At 45.3% G+C, this 17,025-nt stretch overlaps 1 protein-coding gene and 1 long non-coding RNA gene across 10 annotated transcripts in view; one reads left to right on the forward strand and one right to left on the reverse strand.

The window, feature by feature from the left end:
• NIPA2 (NIPA magnesium transporter 2) overlaps positions 1-17,025 on the reverse strand; it is a 35,325-nt gene that overhangs the window by 16,267 nt on the left and 2,033 nt on the right. For 5 of the 9 annotated variants that reach the window (XM_015141678.3, XM_001106204.4, XM_077938299.1 and 2 more), the window contains 3 exons: positions 12,433-12,547; positions 5,533-5,764; positions 4,153-4,209 (listed from right to left, as the gene is read on the reverse strand). In XM_015141678.3, coding sequence (XP_014997164.1) covers positions 4,153-4,209; positions 5,533-5,671 — 196 coding nt within the window. In that variant the 5' untranslated portion in view covers positions 5,672-5,764; positions 12,433-12,547. 9 annotated transcript variants of the gene reach the window in all.
• LOC144329805 (uncharacterized) lies at positions 4,010-16,081 on the forward strand. Its single transcript, XR_013395432.1, has 3 exons — positions 4,010-4,984; positions 14,930-15,115; positions 15,923-16,081. It is a non-coding gene; the product is annotated as an uncharacterized LOC144329805 (long non-coding RNA).

Consider the following 17,025-nt stretch of genomic DNA (forward strand, 5'->3'; position numbering starts at 1 on the left):
ACATCTTTTATCCAAATACCTTTCAGTGAGGCTGGCCCTGGCTGTCCGTCTAACATACTAATAAACCTATCTATCCTGCATTTCATGATACTCCTTCCGACTTTACGCCTTCTCCTTCGCATTTATCACCATGCACAGGCACACAAACATTTTAACTTGTCTTGTTTAATGTCTCCCAGATCTAGAATGTAAGCTTCATGTGGGTGGAGATTTTTCAATCTTTTCCTCTCACTGATGTATCTCCAGCACCTAGAACAATGCCTGGCATACAAGACATGATCAGTAAGTATTTGTTGACTGAACAACCATCAGTCAAGGCTCGGTGTCTTCAGAATAATTTTTTTTTTTTTGAGACAGAGTTTCACTCTTGTTGCCCAGGCTGGAGTGCAATGGCACGATCTCAGCTCACTGTAACCTCCGCCTCTCAGGTTCAAGCGATTCTCCTGCCTCAGCCTCCCGAGTAGCTGGGATTACAGGCATGCACTACCACGCCCAGCTAATTCTTTTGTATTCTGATTAGAGACAAGGTTTCTCCATGTTGGTCAGGCTGGTCTCAAACTCCCAACCTCAGGTGATCCACCCGCCTCGGCCTCCCGAAGTGCTGGGATTACAGGCGTGAGCCACGACGCCTGGCCCAGAATAATTTTTTTCCATATGCCTTTTTAAAACGAATTACCAAAATAGGCATGGTGATTTTTTTTTTTTTTTTTTTTTTTTTTGAGACGGAGTCTTGCTCTGTCACCCAGGCTGGAGTGCAGTGGCCGGATCTCAGCTCACTGCAAGCTCCGCCTCCCGGGTTTACGCCGTTCTCCTGCCTCAGCCTCCCGAGTAGCTGGGACTACAGGCGCCCGCCACCTCGCCCGGCTAGTTTTTTTGTATTTTTTAGTAGAGACGGGGTTTCACCGTGTTAGCCGGGATCGTCTCTCGATCTCCTGGCCTCGTGATCCGCCCGTCTCGGCCTCCCAAAGTGCGGGATTACAGGCTTGAGCCACCGCGCCCGGCCGGCATGGTGATTTTTTGTATTTTTATTTGATAAGTCTTATCAAATACACACCTCTTTTCAATTTGGAATGAGGACAAATGGAGGGGGAACAAACTAAAAGAATTCTTCACTTAACTTTCACTTTTAAAATTACCTTAAATTAGGCCAGGCACGGTGGCCCACACCTGTAATCCCAGCACTTTGGGAGGCCAAGGCAGGCGGATCATGAGGTCAGGAGATCGAGACCATCCTGGCTAACACGGTGAAACCCCGTCTCTACTAAATACACAAAAAATTAGCTGGGCGAAGTGGCAGGCGCCTGCGGTCCCAGCTACTCGGGATGCTGAGGCAGGAGAATGGCGTGGACCCGGGAGGCGGAGCTTGCAATGAGCCAAGATCGCGCCACTGCACTCTAGCCTGGGCAACAGAGTGCGACTCCATCTCAAAAAAAAAAAAATTACCTTAAATTGAGCAGAAATTTTAAAATTACATGGGCATATCAAACATGTTTTAATCAGATGGGTAAAAAAAAAAACCTTGTCATTACATTTAAATGCACTATTAGGGTACAATAAATAGTGAGAAAGACTTGAATGCTTGGTGAGTAATACCAAGTATTTGATAGCACAACAGGGTGACTACAGTCAACAATTTTTTTTTTTTTTTTTTTGAGACTGAGTCTCACTCTATCGCCCAGGCTGGAGAGCAGTGACACGATATCAGCTCACTGCAACTTCCACCTTCCAGGTTCAAGCGATTCTCCTGCCTCAGCCTCCCGAGTAGCTGTGACTACAGGCGCCCGCCACCATGCCCGGCTAATTTTTGGTATTTTTAGTAGATACAGGGTTTCACGATGTTGGCCAGGCTGGTCTCGAACTCTTGACCTCAAGTGATCCGCCCGCCTTGGCCTTGCAAAGTGTTGGGATTACAGGTGTGAGCCACCTTGCTTGGCCCAGTAATAATTTAATTGTACACTTAAAAATAACTAAAAAAGGCCGGGTGCGGTGGTTCACATTTGTAATCCCAGCACTTTGGGAGGCCAAGGCGGACAGATCACGAGGTCAGGAGATGGAGACCATCCTGGCCAACATGGTGAAACCCCTTCCCTACTACAAATACAAAAATGAGCTGGGCTTGGTGGTGTGTGCCTGTAGTCCCAGCTACTTGGGAGGCTGAGGCAGGAGAATCGCTTGAACCCAGGAGGCGGAGGTTGGAGTGAGCCAAGATCGTGCCACTATACTCCAGCCTGGCGACAGAGCCAGACTCCGTGTCAAACAATAAATACATACATACATACATACATATATACACATAAATAACGGCCAGGCGCAGTGGCTCACAACTGTAATCCCAGCACTTTGGGAGGCCGAGGCAGGTGGATCACGAGGTCAGGAGTTCAAGACCAGCCTGCCCAACATGGCAAAACCCCATCTCTACTAAAAGTACAAAAATTAGCCGGGCATGGTAGCACGTGCCTATAATCCCAGCTACCCGGGTGGCTGAGGCAGAAGAATCGCTTGAACCCAGGAGGCAGAGGTTGTAGTGAGCCGGTATCGCACCAATGCACTCCAGCCTAGGTGACAAAAGCGAGACTCTGTCTCTAAATAAATAAATAAGAGAGTGTAACTGGGGCCAGCCAGAGTAGTTAACACCTATAATCCCAGCACTTAAAGAGGCTGAGGCAGGAGATTAGCCTGAGCCCAGGAGTTCAAGACCAGCCTGGGCAACACAGCAAAAAACCCGCAAATAAATAAAATAAAAAATAAAAAAATTAGTCGCGCATGGTGGCACACACTTGTAGTCCCAGCTACTTAGGGGGCTGAGATGTGGGGAATGAGCCTGGGAGGTTAAGACTGCAGTGAGCCATGATCACACTACTGCACTCCAGGCTAGGCGACAGAGTGAGACCCTGTCTCAAACAGAAAGAGTACTGCCGGGCACGGTGGCTCACGCTTGTAATCCCAGCACTTTGGGAGGCCGAGGCAGGCGGATCACGAGGTCAAGAGATCGAGACCAGCCTGGTCAACGTGTGAAACCCTGTCTCTAGTAAAAACACAAAAATTAGCTGGGCATGGTGGCGCACACCTGTACTCTCAGCTACTCAGGAGGCTGAGGCACGTTGCAGTCAGCCAAGATGGGCCATTGCATTCAAGTCTGGTGACAGAGCAAGATTCCATTTCAAAAAAAAAAAAAAAAAAGTACTATTTGGATTGTTTGTACCACAAAGGATAAATTCCTGAGGGGATGGATAACCCATGGATACCATGATGCAATTATTACGAACTGCATGCCTTTATCAAAGGATCTCATGTACCCTATAAATACCTGCTGTGTAAATACCTACGACGTACTCACAAAAATTAAAAAACTAGGCCGGGTGCAGTGGCTCATGCCTATAATCCCAGCACTTTGGAAGGCCGAGGAGGATGAATCACCTGAGGTCAGGAGTTCAAGACCAGCCTGACCAACATGGAGAAACCCCGTCTCTACTAAATTACAAAAAACTTAGCTGGGCGTGGTGGCACATGCCTGTAATCCCAGCTACTCGGGAGGCTGAGGCAGAAGAATTACTTGAACCCAGGAGGTGGAGGTTGCAGTGAGCTGAGATTGTGCCACTGCACTCCAGCCTGGGCAACAAGAGCAAAACTCCGTCTCAAAAAAATAAAAATAAAAATAAATAGTAAAAGAACATGCTACTAAACTGCTGAACTTTTAAATTATGTATTTCAGTTATGTTAATTAAAAAATGAGATTTATGCCAGGTGCTGTGGCTCACGCCTGTAATCCCAACACTTTGGGAGGCCAAGATGGGTGGATCACCTGAAGTCAGGAGTTCGAGACCAGCATGACCAACATCGTGAATCCCCGTCTCTACTAAAAATACAAAAAATTAGCTGGGCGTGGTGGTGCACACCTGTAATCCCAGCTACTCAGGAGGCTGAGGCAGGAGAATCACTTGAACCCGGGAGGCGCAGGTTGCAGTGAGCCAAGATCACACCACTGCACTCCAGCCTGGGCGACAAAGTGAGGCTATCTCAAAAAAAAAAAAAAAAAAAAAAAAATTAAATAAAGATTTATTTAAAACTTGCTAGTAATTAGGCTATAATACCATATGCAAATATCTTAATATACAGCTATCATATTTTTCTTGCAATGTTCTTTATACATACTTGACAGCAGTCCAGCCCACCACAACCATTCCTTAAGATATGCATGGCCACCTTGACCTGTGAATGAAGAAATATTTCACATCTTTGAAGATTGTAAGACTCCTATAAATTATGATAACTATTAATAATGACAGATTTTTAAATATCTCAGTTGCTACTTTAAATAAAGGTTTCGGCATGACTCGGGATTTCTCTGACAATTTCTTAATGATTGTCTTGCCAAGGTAAATGAATCCTTTACAAGCATATCCATCATGAACAGTGAGAACACCTCTCAGGACCAAGCATCAGGGACTAGGGGAACAAGCAGTAGATGCTGACAGTTTCTCCTCTGTCCACTAAACCCCACAGAGGCTATCGTTTCATGTTTTTATGACTGCTGAATTACATTTAGCCACAGAGATGGCACAGGGAAGAGAGAAAGATGCTAAAGCAGGTCTCCTCATGAGGTCCAATCAGGGCTAAAAATGAAGCCAGGGTAGAATGATGGAACGTGACCATAATGCCACTTAACACTGGGAGCTACCACGAGTGTCCCTGACAGAGGAGTGGGGGGGGCAATCATCCTGATGTCCCCGCAGGGTCTTGTGACTTCTCAGTGATTTCTGGAGAAACCACCTACACCTGCCAGAAGCTCACTGAACTAGACACTCTTCAAGCTGCGGAAGCCCTCTCTTTCCTTCCTGCCAAAATGTTGAAGTTCAAAGTCAGAACTTCTACTATCATGGACAAAAGATCCCAGCCCTTAATAAATTCTGATTCTAACCATGGACTTTTGTTTTTCCTTTTTGGGGGGGACAGAGTCTCACTCCGTCACCCAGGCTGGAGTGCAGTGGTGCATTTCGGCTGCCTTCCAGGTTCAATCGATTCTCCTGCCTCAGCCTCCCAAGTAGCTGGGATTACAGGCCAGGCCACCATGGCTGGCTAATTTTTGTATTTTTAGTAGAGATGGGGTTTCACCATGTTGGCCAGACCGGTCTTGAACTCCTGACCTCAGGTAATCCACCCGCCTCAGCCTCCCTAAGTGCTGGGATTACAGGCATGAGCCACCATGCCCAGCCTAACCATGGACTCTGATTTCCTTCCCTGCAGATATATCAAAATTTAAAGAAAACGCTGGATGCTACTTCAGCATTGGTCCCTGTTTCCACTTTGATGATAACCGCAGGACTGAGCAGTTAACTAATTATGACATCTTCTCACTTCTTTTCTCATTATAAATAACCAAATATCAACTCTGTAAACATTTAGGACTCCTGAACAGTTCAAAGTTTCACAACACACTCACAAGGAATGAAGATGTGGTCTTCTACAATCAAAGAACCTGAGTATGTAGATACACACTGAGGTCACCTCAAAGTCACACAGGGCATGACCTACCTGCTCTCATAGAGCCTTTCCTGGCAAGTCGAAGAAGGCCTTTTTTTTTCAAAATGAAACTTCCTCCAATGAAAATGCTGGAGCTCATAGCCAAACCCAGACCAATATAGAAGTCATATTTTCCACGCCCCTGGCTCATTTCGTTTGTTACTTAAGGAGTTCCCGTGAATCACATTGATCACAGAACAGAGAAACCGCTGGTACTAGAGGCAGAATGAAGCAGTCTTCAAACCTAAACAATACAAAATGAAATGTGGTTTTCACAGAATGCTCATGACAGCTCACATGCAATTCAAAATTTTATACCACTTCTCTACTCCTAAAGAAAAAATATCTCCTCCATTACTAATATTAATATTTATTATTTAAATTTAGCACCAACCTGTATATTTCTTTGAATTATGGCAAAAGATATGATCATGATATAAAACCAAGTTTAAACTGATTTCATAAACTCTGATCCCACATTTTAAAAAAAATGTTTCTTGGCTGGGCACGGTGGCTCACGCCTGTAGCCCCAGCACTTTGGGAGGCCAAGGCGAGCGGATCACGAGGTCAGGAGATCAAGACCATCCTGGCCAACACGGTGAAACCCCATCTCTACTGAAAATACAAAATATTAGCCGGGCGTGGTGGCGGCGCCTGTAGTCCCAGCCACTTGGGAGGCTGAGGCAGAGCGGCAGAAACCCGGGAGGCGGAGCTTGCAGTGAGCCGAGATCCGCCACTGCACTCCAGCCTGGGCGACAGTGCGAGACTCCCTCTCAAAAAAAAAAAAAATACAATGTTTCTTGGCTGGGCACGGTGGCTCACGCCTGTAATCCCAGCACTTTGGGAGACCCAAGCAGGTGGATCATGAGGTCAGGAGACCGAGACCATCGTGGCTAACACGGTGAAACCCCGTCTTTACTAAAAATACAAAAAAAAATTAGCCGGGCGTGGTAGCAGGCACCTGTAGTCCCAGCTACTTGGGAGACTAAGGCAGGAAAATGGCATGAACCCAGGAGGCAGAGCTTGCAGTGAGCCCAGACGGTGCCACTGCACTCCAGCCTGGGCGACAGAGCAAGACTCCATCTCAAAAAAAAAAAAAAAAAAACGTTTCTAGCCTTAATAAAACTCTGATTAAAAAAACTTCTGCAGAATAAAGAATTAGGCATAACAATATACAAATCTAGTTTGGAAATACATTTATCAGGTTCTCTTTGTGTCCTTTTGAATAATCTATACAAAGAAACTCAAAATTTTCTCACCTATACATCTTCTTCTTAGCAACATGTGGATATAAGCATATGCTAATTTATTTATTTAGCCTCTTTGGGGATGTGTTGACAGAAGGCAGATTTCACATTATCTGTTATCAGAGGATAACAATTCTTGCAGAGAAGTGTCTGTTGGGGCACGCAGTATGGTACTGGTGGCCTTTGGAAAACGTGAGGACCATGCTATCTGGAGGGCTCAATCCTCCAGGCCAGACAGGAAGCAGAGGCTTACCAAAGACTACAACTGTTTTTCCCAAATGGCCAACTCATAAACTCAGTTGACAAATGATCTAAAGCACAGTGTGGATAGCAGAGAAAAAATAGTTTTTAGTAACAAGGCTTATGACTGGTTGTAACTGCCAGTCCAGCTTTCTAGCACATCTTGGGATTTTTAGTCCCACAATTTGACTTCTGAGTTCCAAAACTAATCTGCAATTCAGTCAGGACCCTAACTAGCCACGTTTTTCCACTTCCACTTTTTTTCCACTAGCCACGTTTTTCCACGTTTTCCACTTATGGTTAAAAGACACTGGCTTTTAACCAAAGCAACTTCAACTTCCTGTCCACCTGGCCCCTCAATCACTTTATCCATCCACTCAAACAGTACTGACTACATATTACGTGCTAAGCGTTCATTATGCTAAGCTCTCTAGCTTCACAAGGAAGGTAGACAACAGATAACATTACTGCAGTGATACTGCAATAATGGCAAACACAGCATTATCACACTGAGTTGATATTACTCCCAAGAAATAAAAAAGTCCAATGTTTTTGACTTGCCTGTTAAGGGGCATTATCACTCCTGTACGATTCAATGGGAGGACTATCCTCCCTCGCCCCTGATTTGCAGCGTGGCCATCAAGCTTGCTCTGGCCAATGGGAGGCAGGTGGAAGGAACAGAGCGCCAGTTCTGAGTCTACACCTAGAGGCCTCTCTTCCTTCTGCCTGCCCCTTCGCACCCTGACATAGCCACAGGAAGCGCATGTCCTCATCACAACAGAGTGAAGGGCACAGAACAAAATCACCCCAGTGACTCACAGAACCGTGAGCATGATCTAAGTGCTCATTCCTATACGCCACTGAGATAGCTAACTCATACACACAAACAGGCTTACTGCAAGTATAAAGTTTCCACCCCGATTTTTGAAAAAACAAAAATTTTCTGTAGAAAACAGGGATTCAGTGATGGGTAAGAGCTGGGGGAAGGGTACACAGGGATTCATTGTATTACTGTATCTGCTTTTGTGTATTTCTGAACATTTCCATATTAACGTTTTTAAAATACAACCTATAGTGCTCAAAAGGTACAAGGATGCCAAGGTAGAAACCACCAACAAGTCCCAAAAGCCAGGTCACCCCACAACCTAAGACAAAAGAATACTGCAACACTGGGTCGGGCACGGTGGCTCACACCTGTAATCCCAGCACTTTGGGAGGTTGAGGCGGGTGGATCACAAGGGCAGGAAGTGAAACCCTGTCTCTACTAAAAATACAAAAACAAAATTAGCCAGGAGTGGTGACGGGCGCCTGTAGTCCCAGCTACTCGGGAGGCTGAGGCAGAAGATGGCGTAAACCCGGGAGGGGGAGACTGCAGTAAGCTGAGATCACACCACTGCACTCCAGCCTGGGTGACAGGGCGAGACTGTCCCCAAAAAAATACTGAAACACTGAAAGAAGACACCCAATTCAAAAAGGTGCTGAGTTATTATTTTTTTTGAGATGGAGTCTCGCTTGCCCAGGCTGGAGTGCAGTGGCGAGATCTCGGCTCAAAGCAAGCTCTGCCTCCCGGGTTCAGGCCATTCTCCTGCCTCAGCCTCCTGAGTAGCTGGGACTACAGGTGCGCACCACCACGCCCGACTAATTTTTTTTTTTTTTGGATTTTTAGTACAGACGGGGTTGCACTGTGTTAGCCAGGATGGTCTCGATCTCCTGACCTCGTGATCCACCCGCCTCAGCCTCCCAAAGTGCTGGGATTACAGGCGTGAGGCACCACGCCCAGCTGGTGCTGAGTTCTTACAAGTATCCATCATAATCTCATGGATGAGACTGTCTACCTGAAAGCCTTCCAGAACTGAACTCTCCCTTAACAGATTTGGAAAAGTACCCTAGTCCCCTTTGTGCCATTCATAAGGCAAGATGATTCCATGAGAAAAGTCTTAGGTCTGGAGACCCCGTCTTGCTTCCAGCTGGAGGTGTGATCTTGGATGAGTCACAACATTAACAGAAAAATACATGAAAAGAAAGAAGCTACGCAATCTAAGGTATTACCCACTTTACGTGCCAAATACTGGTCATCTCAAGCCTCAAGTTAACTTCAGCATACCTATGGAATAATTCTAGACAGGTGAGTCTTATTGACAGTAAAAATAAATTACAGAGATGTAAACACATTTAGAGACAAGGTAGAACTTGGGAACAAGATGTCAAGGACAATCATCATTTCTACATACTACAAGACTGCAACAAAAAACAAGTGTGCTTACATTGTTCCCACCGCATCCTATGTGACCTGTTTATCTGTATTTATGAGCCAGTCTCCTGCATCAGACTGTAAGCTCCTGGGCTCCTGCATGTTATTCGCCCTTTTAGCCTACGCGCACAGCTATCTGGTAGTCTCAAAATAGGTCTTAATACATGTTTTCTGGGTGAATATGGATGAATGGAATAATTCTGCTTTTGTTTTTTTGAGACAGAGTCTTGCTCTCTCGCCCAGGCTGGAGTGCAGTGGCGCGATCTCGGCTCACTGCAACCTCTACTTTCTGGGTTCAAGTGATTCTCCTGCCTCAGTATCTGAGTAGCTGGGACTACAGGCACAAGCTGCTATGCCCAGCTAATTTTTGTATTTTCAGTAGAGACAGAGTTTCACTATGTTGGCCAGGCTAGTTTGAAACTCCTGACCTTGAGTGATCCACCCATCTGTAATCAAAGTGCTGGGATTACAGGCATGAGCCACCAGCCCAGTCAAATGGAATAATTCATAATTAGCCCTTAGAAACAGCCAGACACAGTGGTACATACCAGGAGGCTGAGGCAGAAGGATAGACTGAGACCAGGAGTTCAAGTTTAGCCAGGGCAACATAGTTACACCTGGTCTCAAACAAAAAAACAAAGCAGCCATTAATAAACAGAAAACTACTGCATCATTTAGATCAGCATCCTAAAATGTAACCGATGTTTTATTGTTAATTATTGTTTAATTATCACGCACGTTCTACTGCTGTGGAAGTGACTACCTGACAGCTGTATTGCTCACGATATACTTTTTTTTTTTTTGAGACCCAGTCTTGCTCTGTTGCCCAGGCTGGAGTGCAGTGGCGTGATCTCAGCTCACTGCAAGCTCCACCTCCTGGGTTCACACCATTCTCCTGCCTCAACCTCCCAAGTAGCTGGGACTACAGGTGTCCGCCACCATGCCTGGCTAATTTTTCTTATTTTTAGTAGAGATGGGGTTTCACCATGTTAGCCAGGATGGTCTCGATCTCCTGGCCTTGTGATCCGCCCACCTCAGCCTCCCAAAGTGCTGGGATTACAGGCGTGAGCCACCACGCCTGGCCACTGCTCACCATATACTTTCTAAAAGTTCTATGGTAATAGAACAAATCAAATTCATAGTCTGAATATTCTATAAGCAATAAAATTGAACCTTCTCACCAATAAAAATGATGCCCAGAAATAAGTCAGGTTTATCTACAATTCTAATCCCAGTACAATAATAGATTCACAAATCCAAATTTAAATTATTTTTTTTTTTTGGAGACAGGGTCTCATTCTGTCACTCAGGCTGCAGTGCAGTGGCACAACCATGGTTCACTGCAACCTCGACTTCCCAGGCTCAAGTGATCCTCCCACCTCAGCCTCTCCAGTAGCTGGGACCGTAAGTGTGCAGCACTACACTGCCTGGCTAATTCTGGTATTTTTTTGTAGATACAGAGTTTCACCACGATGCCCAGGCTGGTCTAGAACTCCTGAGCTCAAGCGATCTGCCTGCCTCAGTTTCCCAAACTGGTAGATTACAGGTGTCGTCAGCCTCTGCATCCTGCCCAGATTTTACTTATACTATGAACCTTTCAAATAACTACTTGGTAACTACTTAATTTACTAATATTTACTAACACTTAATATTAACTTTCACTAAATGCAAGTTACATACATATGGTGTAAGGTCTAAAATTAAGACCCGATATTACATGTTGCCTTGACATCTGGTAAAAACCGGGAGCTTTTCATGGCCTCAGGGCAAGTTTCCCTCCCCATGATGCCAAACAATTCTCGTCACAGTGACCAGGCACAGGTACAGTTCTTGCTTATGTCTGAGAAGTAGGCCCCATTGCCCTGCCAGCCCGAAGAATTATTAAAGCAAGTATTAAAGTCTTTCTGCAGGAACCACAGGCACTCTCCTTACCACAAAGCCTGCCTCCCACGGCCCCTGGTTCTCCATTCTATCCTGAGCGAAAGACTAAGAAACTTAAGTCCATCTCATCTGCTCAGTGTCAGTATTCTGGCTGGGAATCCCTCTCCCACTGACAAGGTCAAGAGGTGATTAAAACAATACATAAAATGGGCCGGGCGCGGTGGCTCACGCCTGTAATCCCAGCACTTAGGGAGGCCGAGATGGGCGGATCATGAGGTCAGGAGATCGAGACCATCCTGGCTAACACGGTGAAACCCCGTCTCTACTAAAAATATAAAAAACTAGCCGGGCGAGGTGGCGGGCGCCTGTAGTCCCAGCTACTCGGGAAGGAGGCTGAGGCAGGAGAATGGCATAAACCTGGGAGGCGGAGCTTGCAGTGAGCTGATATCCGGCCACTGCACTCCAGCCTGGGTGACAGAGCAAGACTCTGTCTCAAAAAAAAAAAAAAAAAACCATACATAAAATGGAACTTTATTGATTGAATCCTAAGGTCATTGGAAATCATTCCTAACCTTACTAAGGCTATCATACGAGATTTTCTCCACATTTATTTTACATAAAGTTTCATGATGCTATTTAAAATCTATTTTCCCCTTTCCCCTTTATTTTAATCTATGTGTTACGGGAAATTTCAAACACAAAAAGCAGAGAGGAGGCCTTTTCTGACCAGTTGGGTCCACCACGTGCATGTGGCTTTGGAGAGTCCCCCTGGCCAGGCACCCCCCTCCTGCCCACCTCATTTCCTAACACAGGAACCTGACACCCTCGGACAGGCCCTCCCCTCCTCCTCCTGCAACCCAAAGCCTGCTCTCCACTGAAGGCCAGGGTACACCTGAAACTGTGCTACAAAGAATTCTGCAATTAACTCCAGCCCACAGGCATTTTCTCTTCTTTCCACTATTTACTTAGCGTTTTCAATTTAATTCTCAATTACTGTTTTATCTTCAAGGTAAACTCTTTAAGTTCCTTAAAAACAATTACTTAGGTTTATTGTGGTGGTTTCCCCACAAAAGGCACTCATTTACGATAGCAAATTTGAGTTACAAGCCTTTCTAGAATAAGGCATATCACCAAATAAGGTTATTTGGTTGTTTTGTTTGTTCACTCATGGAACTGTACCAGTGTTTTTGTGTGGAGGGGTGGGGGATGACAAGCAACATAAAATTCGCAAGCCTTCAAATTATAAAGCAGCCTTCTGCCACCAAGAAAACAAGTGATCTCATTCTGACTTACCGTTTGAAAACAGGACATCAGAGGGAATGTCCTGAAACGAACGAGTTGCTTCTCAGACCTGGTCCCACTCTGCTCCCTCTCTCTGTAACTGAAGGTCAATCACAGCCGGGAGAGCCTGCAACAGAGATATTTCTTATTCTTAAGAATTAGCCTGGCCGGGCGCGGTGGCTCAAGCCTGTAATCCCAGCACTTTGGGAGGCCGAGACGGGTGGATCACGAGGTCGGGAGATCGAGACCATCCTGGCTAACACGGTGAAACCCCGTCTCTACTAAAAATACAAAAAACTAGCCGGGCGAGGTGGCGGGCGCCTGTAGTCCCAGCTACTCGGGAAGCTTAGGCAGGAGAATGGCGTGACCCCGGGAGGCAGAGCTTGCAGTGAGCTGTGATCCGGCCACTGTACTCCAGCCTGGGTGACAGAGCAAGACTCTGTCTCAAAAAAAAAAAAAAGAATTAGCCATGAGGCACGGCCAGTATTAAAAACAGATAAACAATAAAACTTTCTAAATTTCACTTCAACTAGGTTCCCAAACCACAGATGACAAGCTCCATCTGGTTAACCTGCCCAACTGACTTAGAGGGACTCAGGGGAGTGATCCCAACTGTGACGACTGCTCAACAAACACTGAGGAGCTATTATCTGCCAGGCATTGAAGTTGATCAAAGGGCCTATCCTCAAGAAATCCACGACTAAGAGAATTAAACATTCCAAAAATAACCTATTGAAGTTTTACACATTTTTAAAGACTCTTATGATTTTCTGCTTATTCGCTTTGTGTGTGGGCGGGGAAGGGTTTTGTTTTGTTTTGTTTTGAGACAGTGCCTTGGTCTGTTTCCCAGGCTGGAGGGAAGTGGCGCGATCATTGCTCACTGCTGTCTCAAATGCCTGGGTTGCAGTGATCTTCCACCTCAGCCTCTCAAATCGACAGGACCACAGGTGCATACCACCCCACCAAGCCTCTCAAATCGACAGGACCACAGGTGCATACCACTCCACCTAGCTCGTTTTTTTGTTCTGCTTGTTCTAACCTTTTTTTTTCCTTTTTTTTTTTTCCGAGATGGAGTCTCGCTCTGTCGCCCAGGCTGGAGCGCTCGGCTCACTGCAAGCTCCGCCTCCCGGGTTCACGCCATTCTCTTGCCTCAGCCTCCCGAGTAGCTGGGACTACAGGTGCCTGCCATGACGCCCAGCTAATTTTTTATATTTTTAGTAGAGACAGGGTTTCACTGTGTTAGTCAGGATGGTCTCAATCTCCTAACCTCGTGATCCGCCCACCTCGGCCTCCCAAAGTGCTGGGATTACAGGAGTGAGCTACCTCACCCAGCCAACAAATTCAATTTTCACAACTGATTTTACTAATATTTGTAATGTGAACTTTCATTAAACATAAAGCATGTCAAAAGTGGAATAAATATATCTCAAATAAAAGAAAATTGTAAAATTGGTCCACCTTCTTAAATAATGTGGAAAACACATAATTTAAGGAACAGGCAAAAATGGACAAGTATCTAATGAGGAAAACCTAAACTAGCACTTACTTTGCGAAATGATTATCAGTAGAGAACACGATCACCAAAGTTAGCAAACTTTAAAAATTATACCAACTGGACCGGGTGTGGAGGCTCACACCTGTAATCCCAGCACCTTGGGAGGTGGAGGAGGGAGGATCGCCTGAGGTCAGGAGTTCGAGACCACCCCGGCCAACATGGTGAAATCCCGTCTCTACAAAACACACCTGGCCAACATGATGAAACCCTGTCTCTACAAAAACACAAAAATTACTTTTTTGAATTTGCTGTGAGGGCGGGTGCCTGTAATCACAGCTACTGGTGAGGCTGAGGCAGGACAATCACTTGAACCCAGGAGGTGGAGGTTGCAGTGAGCCGAGACTGCATCATCGCACTCCAGCTTGGGCGACAGGAGAGTCATTTCAAAAAAAAAGAAAAAAATTGCAAAGATTACACCAACTGAAGTACATGGACAGCATTAAACCTTTCACAGCACTTTTTGACATTTCACTTTAACAAAGGCCTAATTAAGAAGATATGTGGTAAGAGCCCACAATGAGGAACCAGGTCCAGAGATGTTAAGGAACTCGACACACAGCTGAGGTAGCAGAAGCAGAACTGTAAGAGCCAGGCCTCCTCATCTCTGCCACTCTCAACCTCCTGCTGAAGGATTTAGAATCACTACCCGTTTGTAGCAAAAAGACTAAATCAGGTAACCTAGTAACAAAAACCCTGCACCATTTGTTCCAAACCTAACTTTTAGATCTTTCTTTTTTTTTTTGAGACAGAGTCTCACTCTGTCGCCCAGGCTGGAATGCAGTGGTGCGATCTCTGCTCACTGCAAGCTCCGCCTGCCGGGTTCTCGCCATTCTCCTGCCTCAGACTCCCGAGCAGCAGGAACTACAGAGGCCTGTCACCATGCCAGGCTAATTTTTTGTATTTTTGTATTTTTTGGAGGCAGAGTCTCACTCTATTCCCCAGGCTGGAGTGCAGTGGCGTGATCTCAGCTCACTGCAACCTCCGCCTCCCAAGTTAAAGTGATTCTCCTGCCTCAGCCTCCTGAGTAGCTAAGATTACAGGCACCTGCCACCACGTCTGGCTAATTTTTGTATTTTTAGTAGAGATGGGGTTTCGCTACATTGGTCAGGTTGGTGTTGAACCCCTGACCTCGGGTCATCCGCCTGCCTCGGCCTCCCAAAGTGTTGGGATTACAGGTGTGAGTACCACACCTGGCCTAGATCTTATTTCCCGTACCATATTTCATACACCCAGTGTTCTACCCACGTCAGCACTCTGCTGCTATTCTAACCTGCTCCTACCTTTCCTTCTCCATATTTTGTTTGCACTAACTACCCCTCTGTTATGGTTACTCTGGTCGTTAACTTGTATTGCCTTCACTGTGGCTCCCAGTGAACATGCAGCTTGCTTATATCATTTACTCAACCAACATTTACTGAGTACGTACAATATTCTAAGAGCAGGGGTACAACAGCCCACATGGGGTTATCTACTGCTGGAGGTAGGGCGAAATAATAAACAAAATAAAGACATTATTCTGGAAAGTGGCAAACGTTATGGTGAAAAATAAAACATGTTAAGGGCACTGGGGTGTTGAGGTGGGGGATTCTGTTTTAATTACCGTAGTTAGGAGGCCTTGCTGAGCAGGTGACACTTGAGTAGAAGCTTCAAAGAGTTTTTTGAAAAGAACAAAGGAGAGAGAAGCAAGTGCAGGGGCTCTGAGGTATGAGCCGGTGTGCAGTTTCCTAAGAAAACAAAGGCCACTATGGCTGACCTTGAGTGAGGGTGAGATACATTAGAGTAAAAAAGTGAGTGTCGGCCGGGTGCGGTGGCTCATGCCTGTAATCCCAGCACTTTGGGAGGTTGAGGCAGGTGGATCATGAGGTCAGGAGTTCGAGACCAGCCTGGCCAACATGGTGAAACACCGTCTCTACTAAAAATACAAATATTAGCCAGGCATGGTGGCAGGCGCCTGTAATCCCAGCTACTCGGGAGGCTGAGGCAGGAGAATCGCTAGAAACTAGAGGGCGGAGGTTGTAGTGAGCCATGATTGCGCAGCTGCACCCAGCCTGGGCAACAAGAGCGAAACTCCATCTCAAAAAAAAAAAAAAAAAAAAAAGTTCACTGTCAGATCACCTGGGGCCCTATGGGCCATACACAAACCCAAAAGGCAAGGAACAGATCTGCAACCCATTTATTTGGCCAGATCATAATTTATTTTCATCTGGAGCCATTACAGAACTATTTCAGTAGTTCTTCTTTCAAGTTTATTTACATAAAACAAATAGATATGCAGAAATGTTTAAGACTAAGCATGCTCTAGTCTGAGGGGTGTATTTGATTCTATGATACAGATAAATCTGTGTAAATTGTGCAAATTTGAGATTTATGTTATGGGAACATACAGACAGTAACAGTCACCGTAGCAGAGCAAATCAACAATCTATCATCTTATGTGGTTACTTTTTTATGATAAAAACAGCTAAAATCTACTCATTGAAGGCAAATCTCTACTACAATTTCATTAGCTGTAATTCTCAAGTTGTACACCCTGAATATCTGCTACTTTGTATCCTGTGACCTAAATCTCCCATTTCCTCTCCCACTCCCAACCCATCTTTTATTCTCTACAGAAATCTTATCTTTTTGTTCAATATCACAATGTATAGCAATCAAATAAATCAAGAGTTTAAATGAAGCTTATACCTTCCATGAAAAAAATGTAATATTCAGTCATGTGTTTTAAATATGAGTAAACCATATTTACCTATTAGAAATATTCTGAAAACATGTGGAATTCTTATTATCTTTCCCTAACAACAGCTACCACTTACTGAGCACCTCCCTAGCCACTAGTCCATGCATCATTTCTATTCTACACAATGAGATGAAGGTATCAGTTTACAGCTAAGAAAGGAAACCTCCCAGAGGTAAAGTCACATCCAGGGGACTACATAGAAAGGGCCTTTACTTCTAAACCCGACTGCCCACATTACATTAAAACCTTAGAGCTCTTAGGTCGGGCGCGGTGGCCCACACCTGTAATCCCAGCACTTTGGGAGGCCGAGGCG

This window comes from Macaca mulatta, chromosome 7, assembly GCF_049350105.2.
Source record: "Macaca mulatta isolate MMU2019108-1 chromosome 7, T2T-MMU8v2.0, whole genome shotgun sequence".
NCBI classification, from domain to species: Eukaryota; Metazoa; Chordata; class Mammalia; order Primates; family Cercopithecidae; genus Macaca; species Macaca mulatta.